Consider the following 11557-nt stretch of genomic DNA (forward strand, 5'->3'; position numbering starts at 1 on the left):
CATGCCTTAAAAAATGCAAATAAAAACAAAGGTAACGAAGGCAAATCTGAGTCTAGTCAGGAGGAAATGGCAGTTGAGCTGGGCTTTAAAATGACATTCCCCAGGTAGTGAGCAGGCAAGCTTCCAGGTAAAGGGCACATGAAGAGACCCAGGTGCACTTCCTCATGGGAAAGTGTCCCATGCATGACTAGACAGGAACAAGGGAAGTCACTGGTTTGAGAACTGTCCAGCTGTTCCGATAAACTTGAGCCAGAACCTTTGTGAAAAGGGCAATCGCTGTGTTAAACAAGTAAGAGACAATTTTTCTTCTTTTAACTCAAGTTCATAGGTATGTAAATTAATAGCTTTGGACTCTACTACTATGTCTATGGTCATATTTAACATCCACACCTATGAAACTATTTCATGTATCTCAGTAAAACACTTACCCTTCACGTGACTGGCTAACTGGAGAACCCAGGTAGTTCAATGTGCTCTGGGGAAAAATGGCCAATGTGTTGTTACTCAAACCAATATGAAAGATGACAGCCAACACTGTATACTAAAGATATGTTGTGTAAATATATATTTCTATTCTCATATTGTCAGTCCATCGTTTACCTATGAAAAAATGAATGTTCAAATGCCTCCTTATGCTGAGGCACTGTTTCTCTGAGTATCTGTGATTCTGCATGTCTTCTCACCAATCCCAGAGCTTCAGGGCAGAGTGTGAGATTAGGAGTTCAGAGGCCTCAGCAGTTGGGGGGTTGTTCAGCTTCTCTTGTCCCTTCTCTCTCCTCATCAAGGCCCATGCACAGCCTTCCTGGACAAGACAAAGAAGTCCTGTGCCTCAGTGGAACAGGGCAGAGGTGAGCTGCTAGGGGATCTAGCTTTTCACATAAATCCAGAAGGAACAGAAGACCTTTAACAGTGAGCAACAAAGCCCCGAGGAATTAGATACCTGTGAGTGGTGTGTGTGTGTGTGTGTGTTAGGAGGCTCAGAGGGGGACACTGCCCAAAATCAGTGTCAGCCTGTTCGGCTGTCACCTGGAGCCCATCTTCCTTATGGGAGTTTGGACAGGTGGCAGTTTCTGGAGAGTTCGCCTGGGAAGTACCTTTGCTTCCAGCTCTGCCTCCTCCCTTCTTAAAGTGGTGGCAAGCCAGTCGACCTTCAGCAAATGACTCAGTGACAGCAACCCAGGGATGTCAATAAAACCCATTAAAAATGATAGCACCCTTTCATGCAGGCATGCAGCTCTGAGAATGAGTTCCTCCCATCCTCCCAGGCAGCCCTGGGAAGATTAGAGTGGGAATTGACATTCTCACAAATTTCCCATTTCCTGCCTGTATTTATCAGGAATCTAGGTCATGACAGCTCAGATCCTTCATGTCCTGAGAAGTGTATGCCCAAAGAGGGCAAAGCCAAGGTCATTGTGATTCTTCCTGTGTGCCTCCTGGCTCTCTGCAAAAGAGAAAACGCCTCAGCTCCAACATCCTGGTTACCAGTGGCTTCTGTACCAACTGAAGGGCATGCGTCTTGGCTGTGTGCTGTTCACACCAGCTGTTGGCACAGTTGTTGCACAGGTTTGGGCAGAAAGACCTCGGTGAAATGCACCTTGTCCTGGTTATTTTCCAAAGGACCTCCTTGAAGCTGGAGTTCCTCCTTTTCCTCCAGTCTCTCAAGTATGAGTCAGAGTCCTGCCAATGACTGACTATCAGATCAATAAAGAGAAAGTCATTTCTATAAGAGTTCTAATCCAGAACAATTTTATCAGAAACATACCTTAAGAGGACATAATGACCCATAGTCGGAGCACCCAATGGTCATTTTCTTTTCACAAGCTCACTGCCCATCTCTGTATACGGGCTGCATTATCACAACTTGGATCAATGGGCACATTTCTCCTGGTTTTTCTTTTCATTTAGCATTAGACTCTCCTTCATAATTATCTCACCATTTGTAATTTCCTTAATACTCAAAGGAGCAGGAGAGATTTAATTTCTCATAACTTTCCTACAAGTAATAATATGTAACTTTGGCTTGCTTTGGGATCTTTTTTTAAATACTCTCAGGAGTGGAATTCATGGTTGCTGATATGTGGGGGGTTTTATTGATTTTTTTAAAGATGACATCAATTTATGGTACCACTGCTATAACTATCATTGCTTTGATTATAAATTTAAAGGCCTCGAGATAGTGTTGTGGAAACAGATACCAAACTCAATGGAAAATGTGCTTGCTTGCTTGCTTACTTGCGTGATTGTTGCATAACTTCACTGAAGCCTGAATGGAGGGCTGAGGGAGAAAGTGAATAAGAAATGGAGAGAGGACTTTATGCAGGCAAGCATCCATGACTCAGCATCCTTTCCTTCCAGGGTTTCTATTTCTGGTGGAGTAAGGGGGCCCTCTGAGTATGAGATACATGACTGTCTAGGTTTTGTGCAAAGCTGCCCCCTCCTAGAGAGAGGACAACTGGAGGTGAGCCAGACAGAGAACCCCATGAGAGCCCAAGTATCTTGATGGTAGTCTGTGTTCCGAGTGGCTCCAGAGAACACATGGTCTTTGGGGCTTATTTTGGAAGAATTCTTTAATTCATCTGAACTATTCATTCTGGGGCATTGTGATATGAGTCACTTGCCAAAGGCAAATGCTCTCATAGATAGTGAATAGGAAATGATCCAGAGAGGTCTGGCTTTCTTTGCGGTCAGCTTCTCAAAAGTGCTACTCCCAGATCCTAACAGGGGGGAGGCTGAGATCAGAGGCACCTAACAGAGTTGAAGGGACATGTGCTAGAGCACACATTATCACAGTCAGAATGCTGCTATTAAAACGCTTGATTCTTCCCTCCAGATCAGGAGCCAGTGGGGTTCTGATGTGGGCTGTTGGCTTTTACCTTCCAGGAGATCCATTCTACTGAGTTCTCCAACCAGTAGGGTGATTATGGTTCCCCAATATGGGTACAGCACAAGCTCTGAGCAGTGTTTTATGGCCTATGTATTAGACATGGCCCTAGGTGTGTCAGCCAAATTTATCCAGCCACAATGCAATGAAAGTGTCCTTTAGCCCTTGGCACTGTAGGTCCGGCTCATCGTCTGCACTCAGTAAATTCACATCAGTAATGTAATGTCTTCTGACCCTGACATCCATGCTTCTCCTTGGTATCCTATAGCCTCAGTGGATACGTCTTGGATGTGTATATCCTTTGTTTGGTTCAAAAATAGGGTTTACTCAGAAGTCTTATTACCTATGAGGTAGCATCTATATTTAGGAGGGTCCATACCTCTATGGGTTTCTGTCTGCTAGGAGTAACTAAAAATGATCACCCTTAACACTGCTAATTAAAGAGTTTACTACCTTTCTATCTTCTTGGAAGGGAGATACACAGTGTTGGCCATGTGCCATCGATCTCTTAAAACCCTGCCCCATGAAAAGGCAGTGATAAAGCTTGTGCCTGTGTTCGTATGAAAGTGAGATGGTTCATGCAGGCCTGTGCTGGATGCGGAGGAGGACTCATGCCGGCAACCGGGAGCACTGTACCCCTCTTTCCTTTTGCCAGCTTCATGGCTCCTCCTCTTCTCCAAACAGAAGAGAGGCCATGTTCCATGTTTAAGCTCAACCACCAGCTTTGTCTTATGTGATGTTTCTTTGTTCTCTCCTAGGAGGTGCTTGAACTGGCTTTCTCCATCTTATACGACTCAAATTGCCAACTGAACTTTATTGCTCCTGATAAGCATGAGGTAAGAGGTCTTGGTAAGGGTTAATTGATGAGAGAAAAAATAAGTAAAATTCTAGAATCGAAGAAGCATCACTTCTTGTAGAAACCTGCCTTTGAAAATCATGAATAGAAGGGTGTCTTGTTGACATGGAAACCACCAGCTCAAACTTCTTAGCAGCTGAATCAGCCGCCATGCGTTTGCCCAGCTTTCCTTCTGTTACCATAACAAAATGCCCGCGGTTTGCATTTGATTCGGAAAAACAGTTTACACTTGACCTCTACTTTCTGAGGCTTGAGTCTGTGGCCTTTAGATGAGTGCCAGGTGCACATGGAGGAGGAAACTGCTTGCTTCATGGCAGCAATGAGGCAGAGAGAAAGGCAGGGCCAGTGTCCCAGTGTCCCTCTTCAGGAATTTGCCATCCCAAGTCCTAACTCTCCCCACTGAGCTCACCTCCTGAAATGTCCAGCATCTCCCAGTATGTTCCCTTTAACACAGCGATTGGGGGATATTCAAAGTCTAGACTGTAGAATGGTCTTAAAGAAAACTGACTCAGGATCAGTAAGGGTTTAGCCAATCCAGAGGCAGAGGAGGCCCTGGCTCTGGCTTTGATGTGTACTGAATATTTAATTTTTGCTCTAGAACCTCTCCAGATAAACTGATGTCTCTACTCGTGGGGCCATCTGATGAAGTAGCTTCTCTACGAAGTCTCTTTTAGCTATTTTAAGAGGTCTAGGTCTGTCTCTGCTGTTGGAATTTTATTTCCAAGATGCTTTCATTCCTTTTTGACATCTTGTTATATGTATAATTTGTTCCTCTTCTTGAAGCACACTGTCAGCTATATTTAAAATATTTAGCATAAGTCTAAGAAAATGCATTTGTAAAATAAAGTAGCAGTTACCATTGATTTAACTTTTTCTCTTGTAAATCAGACACCCCCCCCACCATGCTTGAAACTTTATTTTTAGATAATACCATTCAAATTTTTGTTTTGCATGTAACTGCACAAACAGCATTTAGAAGGACAGGAACATTTTAATAGAATCTGACTTTTGTTCTCATCTCCCCGAGGAGATTGAGTTCATTTAAAAGGTATTTAGTGTCTGGTTTTCTCTGGTTTGAAGGTTTTGAATAAAATTATCCATCCCAAAGAAAGAGGAAAGATTAGACACAAATCCTGCATTTAGAATGGTACTTAAATATAATTCTGTGTCACTTGACATTTAGTTTGCAGAAGGGTAAGACTTTGTCTTCATCTTTCTGAAAATAGATGCCATATCTTCCTATTTCTGTTTTTACATAAAGTTGTAGTTATGAACAGGCCAACATATCCAAGATATAGAAGAGACATAGAAAACAACCAAAAATAGAAGTTGGGCTGTTACTTAAGTCAGTGCCAAGCTATTTTCCCCAGTGTGTGCATTAATTCCAGATAAGGATAAATGCTCTACGACTGCCAAGCTTTTTTTTTTTTTTTTAACATAGCTGCCACTTCTTATAGACTCTATATGCTTATAAGAACTTTCAATTTCTTCAAGACACTTGCATATCTAGTATCACTTTATTTTCATAATTGCTGCATGAAATAGAAGGTTCTTTTTACAGATAATCTCATTTATCCAGGAAGGAAAGAGGCCTCCCCAAACTGAATACTTGACAATGAAAAGGATAATAACAAGGTCTGGGAGTGTAGCTTGGCGGGCAAAGCCTTTGCTGTCCAAAGGTAAGGACCTGAGCTCTGATAATCAGAACTCATGCAAGAGCCAGGTACCATAACTAGCACGGTCTGTATCCCAGCGCATCTGCAGTGTGATGAAAGAGAAGAGTTCACAGAAGTTCATAGGTCAGCTAGCCTGGCATGCACAGCAATGAACAACAAAGAGACCCTTTCTTAAACAAGGACCAAGACAAGGACCAACGCTTCCACCCTGTGGTACACACATGCACACATGCACATGTGTTTGTGTGCACATATGCACATACATACTTACACACACACACACACACACACACACACACACACACACAGGATAAACTACTTCAGAGACCACCTGGATTCTTTGGTCTTTATCAGTTCCGTCAATGGCAACTTGAGTTCTCTCTGCAACCCTTTCTCACTTCCTATTCTATGGTGAAGTCATTGTCTTTCACTCTTCTGACACTTTCTTCTCTCTGACCTTAAAGGCCCTTGGAATTACACTGGGTCACCTAGATAATCTAAAATAATCTCTCTCTGTTATAGTCAACTGACAGCCTTAATTTTTTCGCACAACTGAAGCTCTTCCCTAGATCCTGTGAGCAGATATCTTTGAAAGGCGAGTTTTCTGTCTACCCCAAGCTGCAGCATCATTGTAGTACCTCTTTCCCCAGAGTTCCTGGTAGTCAGAAGTCTCACCTATTTCAAGTGTAGTCTTTAAGTAACCCCGGTGGTGTTTTCTTTTTGTTGCTTTGCCTCTTTTGTAAAGGTTAGTGTCCACAAATGATTGATTGCTCTCTAAACACTGACTCCAGTAGAGTTTGCAAAAGGCCTTGTCTCATTTCCGTCATTCCCATTTTATTTATGAGTGAGAGGATGTAAAGAGAACCAGGCCTCAACAATTGCTTGTGTTCCTAAAATTAGAACACATGATGGCGGGACAAATACTTGATTCCTTCACAAATTTCTAAAATAATAAGCATGTCCTAAAGAAGTACGTTTGGTGTTTGAATGTCATTATGATGTCATTATGATGTCAGAATTTAAACATATTTGTGTCTTTATATCTTCTTGTTGTTGCCTTTACTAGTATCCAGGTTACCCTATCCTAAATAATACAAGCATCACCAAGTTATCTTATGAATCCTAGTGACATGGCCCTATGTCTTTGATGCCTTTCTGACTTTCTGGTTGGTCAACATAGTCCAGATTCCCCTTGTATGTTTCCTGCTTTTTTTTCTATCAAGCCTACTTACTTTTAATAGGAATTTTAGTAATTAGCAAACAGAACCTTGGTAAAAAGATAAAATTATCACAATTCGGTTATAATTTTATATAATCTTCATAAAACAGAGCTAACAGTGAGATTTTACTGTAAAATATATCGTGAATTAGTGTTGAGAATTTCAACTCAAATTTAGTAGTACACGATTTTTGTTTATAGGTCAATGTAATTGTTGATGAAAAGGTCGCTGCCTGCTGCTTCTCAAAAGCACTATTGCTGTAGGTTAATCTGTACCAGGAAGGCAGCCAAGGCTGGGAAGTCTTTGTTCAAAGGACAATAGTCCTAGGACTTAGGGATCACTGTGACATGCGACCAGAGCTGTGAAGGCCTTTGGGAACACAGCACTCAGTGGCACCCATACCTGGCTGTTTGTCAGAACAATCTGGGAAGCTTTTGTAAATAAAGTCTCCTACCTCTGACCAACAAAGTCAGTAATCTCCAGCCAGGGACTTACTATCTGTTATTTGTGAGCAGATGTGGTCAAAATGTATGAGATATTCATGAGCATACTGGTGCTTCGAGAAATGTTTTAACAGTGCATTTGAGTTTTGATGGGCTATAGGCTTTGGCTGAGATCACACAGCTGAGGTAGAAAGAAATCCTTACAGATTAATGCTGTTCTAATCAGGCATGGCTCACAGCAGTGCCTTTGACATGCACCGTGGAAGACTTCCATAGAATCACAGTGGTTGTGGGTATTAATTGCTTCTGCTGAAATCTCCCATCACATCGTGGGACACGCCCTAGGTAACCAGACATGCGGTTCATAAGCTCATTGGAACCTGGAATTGGAGCTTGACCCAGAGATTACAGGAAAAGATGGAATCTAGAGTAGATGTTAGAAGGCATTCCAAACCAGCAAGAAACAAAACCGTTGTCAGCATGGAATCCTAAATAGGGCAGCTTAACAGGTGAATAAGTAGCATCCAATATGCAGTCCATTTTCTGAGATCTTGGCTCTTTCTCCAGCCGCTAATGGTTCTCTTTTGAAGTTAGAACAGAACTATACCCTCTGAAGAGGAATCTGCAAAGAACAATGTAGGCTTTCTGATAAATGGCATATGGTTCCTTCTCCCCCAAAGTTCACAGTCAACTGAACAGACAAAGACTATCATTTGTTTTATAAAGAAAACAAAAATGCTTAATAACGTGTTTTCCAAAAGAAATGATGGGGTGATGTCCCCAGGAATAGATTACTAGAAGCCCTGGGTATTAGAGACCTGGACACAGGAGGTTCAGGCAGGCAGTCAACCTACATCTTCCTAAGATAACCAATGATGTTAGCCAATTTAGTTATCAAACACTGAGCAACTGAAGGCTATTTTCTCGGTCTTATTTTGCTAAGAAACACAAAGGCCACTTTGGCTTCATGATGCAGCTGAGCTGTCAATGTCTATGCTTAAATATTAGACATGGTAAGAAGGTACTAGGTACTAAACAGGGAACTGTGTTAAATATCAAGAAAGGGAATGTTTGGCCTGCTGCTAAGCATAGACATATTGGGATACATTCTACCAACATCTTAATTAGCAATATGAGGGAATCCAATTCTTCATGTTCCATAGGGAAACACTATTGCACATAAGAGCATGCTTCTAGAGTCAGGTTGCCTGAGTGCAAAACCTACCCACTCTCATTTTTTCCTACATCACTTCGTCCTCTGTGCTTTGGTTTTCTTAACTTGAAAAACATATGATAACAGAAGTTCCTGTTTCTGTTAAATAGAAGGTACAGAGAGGGTGCGGGTATTAGATGAATACCAAAGACCTCCCAGCACATGCTGGGTACTAAGTGCCTATAATTGCTGTACCCATGATTATCATCAATGATGTTCACTGCCACCTCCTCTCCCACCAGTACTGCATCTGGACAGATGGGCTGAATGCACTTCTTGGGAAGGACATGATGAGTGACCTGACACGCAATGACCTGGACACCCTGCTGAGCATGGAGATCAAGCTTCGCCTGCTGGACCTGGAAAACATCCAGATCCCGGATGCACCTCCTCCTATCCCCAAGGAACCGAGCAACTATGACTTTGTCTATGACTGTAACTGAACTGGCTGCACCCGGACACATTCCTCCAAACTGGAAGATCTAGCTATCAGCAGAGAGCAGAGCAAACACATTCACATATTGCAACTGCCCTTGGGGGGAGGGGAAGCTGCAGGTCAACCCTTCCTTTGGCCTCGTTTTTAACCCTAGCCCCACCCCCACTTCTCTGACATCTCACCATCTCCTTCAATCTATTTCCTGACTCAGTGTTTTAGATCCTCTACCATTGCTACAGCTCAGCAATGGGTCATGAGCAAAAGTCACCACTAGTAAGAAAGTCAAAGAGTCCTCTCATTATATCCAGCTATGGGCATTTCCTTCCTTCCTTCCTTCATCATTCTTGTCTGGAGTAGGAAAGCCAGTTAGCCCCAAGCTGCCCCATATTTGCTCACCAAACCAAGAGAAATGCCTAAGGCCAGGGTTGGATAAAATAGTTCTGCTACTGGATTAGAAGACCAAAGGCCTCCTACCTTTTCTCTCTAGGGTCACCTCACATCATCGGCTCTATGTGAGTTGAGATCGCTTTCACATTGCCTCTCTCTCCCTTTCCTGCCTTGGCCTTGCTCTGGTCCACTTTGGTCTCACATGTAGCAGCAGCATCCTCATTGTAGTTGTCTACAGCATCAGGTCTCCCAAACTGTCCACAGAGTCCATGCCTGTTCCTTGTCTGCACTGTGACCATGACCAATCCCTCTATCACACTCTCTAGTCTTGGGCTTCCTCTCTTTGCCCCAGCCCAGGCCTGCCTTCTTCATTTCTTCGAGCTCCCAGCCCTTAGCAGAAAGCACAAATGAAGTCAGTAGTCCTGCTCCATCTCTGATAAACTAAACCTAACCACCCCTAAGGCGGCTGTTGCTATCTAACAGTTCCGTGTGACCTTCTCTCTGGGGCTCCTGCTACAGCCCAGGTTTTCCAGGGTGGTCAAGCTGTCAGACATCCAAGTTTACATCGTTGTAATTATTATAGGTCTTTAAATTTTACAAGGGTTTGGGGTTATTTTGTTTTGTTTTGTTGGCTTTGTTTTTGTATAAAAGAGTCTAACATTTTTTGCCAAACAGATATATATTTAATGAAGAGATACATAAATGTGTGTACTTTCCAGCTTTTTTTTTTTAATTATTTTAATCCCAAACATCTTCCTGAGAGTAACATTCCCTTAAACATGCTGTGGAATAAAATTAAATGTGAAGAGTTGGGGAGCTGGTGTTTTGATTTAGTAATGTGGGCGCTTGCTACTCCAGCATATCCATCACCTGGGAACTTGTTAGAGATGCAAAGCAGACAGCCCCTCCAGACTTCTGAACCACGCTGTTTGAGTAGGTGTTAATTTGGGAAGCACCAGTCGTGAGCTCTAAAGCATTGCCGATATCAATTCTAGGATGCACACCCCAACTCACCAAGGAAATGAGACTCACTGTACAAAAATATGATCTATTCCTTTTATATTGCTGCTTCCTCGGCATACTTTCCCATTATTGTCTCCTTACCATTTCATGACTTATAGAGCCAGTCCAATTAAAGACACTGCTGACACCAAGGGGACATGTTGAACCACGGAAAAAGAATACAAACCCACACACCTGAAATCAGTTATGCCAAAGCCAATCTTACTGTGAATTAATAAGTTCCCAACAGAGCACAACAGAGATTTCTTCTTAAGTCAGCTCCCCTACAAATGTCATATGGATCGTAAACTCTAAGGGCTGGGAGGGATGACAGAACCCCATGCAGTGCAGCTAAGCCACTCTGAACTGGCAGCCAAGCTCTAGATACATGCAGGTGACTGCTCTTTGTGGCTGTCAAGATGGTCAATTACAGGTTGGCCTGGGCTCCAGTGACATGGTCCAGAGCACTCCATAAATTACAAAATCCATAGTCATTCACAGGGGTCATTCTTTCCACTAGAGTGCCTACATCGGAGTGTTAGGCTGACATTTCCTCCATCCTTAAGCTTGGATCTTAACATGCATGCCCTTCCTGACGGAGTCATCTACTGTTCTACCTGCTGTGTGATAAGTTAGATAAAAGAAAGTGGATAGAGGCATAGCACTTTTCACTTCAAAGTTTAAGAGATGCACCTCCTGTGGCCTGGATGGGAAGATTTCATCTCCTGGTATTCCTATTTTGGCCCATAAATTAGAAATTTGTGGGGACATTTTTTTCTCTTTCATATAATATATATATATATATATATATATATATATATATATATATATATATAAAATACTTGTGCACATGTGTGGGACAGCACTGTGTTTTGGTCCATGTTACACTGGGTAGTGAGAAAGCCTCTCTATTGCCATGACCATTTATCAGATCTGTATAGTGAATACACTGGAAATCCCCTCTTCTAGTGATCTTGAGATATACAATCTTGTGAACTGTATCCACACACTGCTGCACTGTAGGACCCCAGTTAGGCCCTCCTAACTATCATTGTACCCACTGTATACCCCATCCTCTGCTCTCTCCAGCCTCCAGTATTGACTCCTTATTCAGCTACAGGATTCCATGGTGGGTGTTCTGCTTACTGTTCTTGAGAATAATATTTCATTTAATAATGTCTTCCAGTCCCACCCGTGGTGTTGAAAGTGACTGTATTTTATCTTTTTTATGGCTCCATAATAGTCCATTGTGTACCCACACCACCATTTATTTTTTCACTCACCTGTTGCTGGGCACTGAAGTAGATCCCACGTCACCAGATTTTGTGAATACTACTGCAGTCAATATGAGTACAGGTTCCCCCTGATGAGCTTTTGTTTCTCTGTTAGTATGTATGGAAGACACACCTTTTCATAGACTGACAGCATCTTAAGGACAAGCTG

The 11557-nt window shown here is 42.5% G+C and overlaps 1 protein-coding gene across 6 annotated transcripts in view; it reads left to right on the plus strand.

Moving 5' to 3' along the window:
- Elmo1 (engulfment and cell motility 1) overlaps window positions 1-10795 on the plus strand; it is a 510385-nt gene extending 499590 nt beyond the window's left edge. For 4 of the 6 annotated variants that reach the window (XM_029468420.1, XM_021180510.2, XM_029468421.1 and 1 more), the window contains 2 exons: window positions 3640-3717; window positions 8532-8732. In XM_029468420.1, coding sequence (XP_029324280.1) covers window positions 3640-3717; window positions 8532-8732 — 279 coding nt within the window. Of the gene's footprint in view, window positions 1-3639; window positions 3718-8531 lie in introns of all 6 variants that reach the window. The other 2 variants (XM_029468422.1, XM_029468425.1) reach the window with 1 other exon arrangement.
- Window positions 10796-11557: the final 762 nt, after the last annotated feature.

This window comes from Mus caroli, chromosome 13 (genome assembly GCF_900094665.2).
Source record: "Mus caroli chromosome 13, CAROLI_EIJ_v1.1, whole genome shotgun sequence".
NCBI classification, from domain to species: Eukaryota; Metazoa; Chordata; class Mammalia; order Rodentia; family Muridae; genus Mus; species Mus caroli.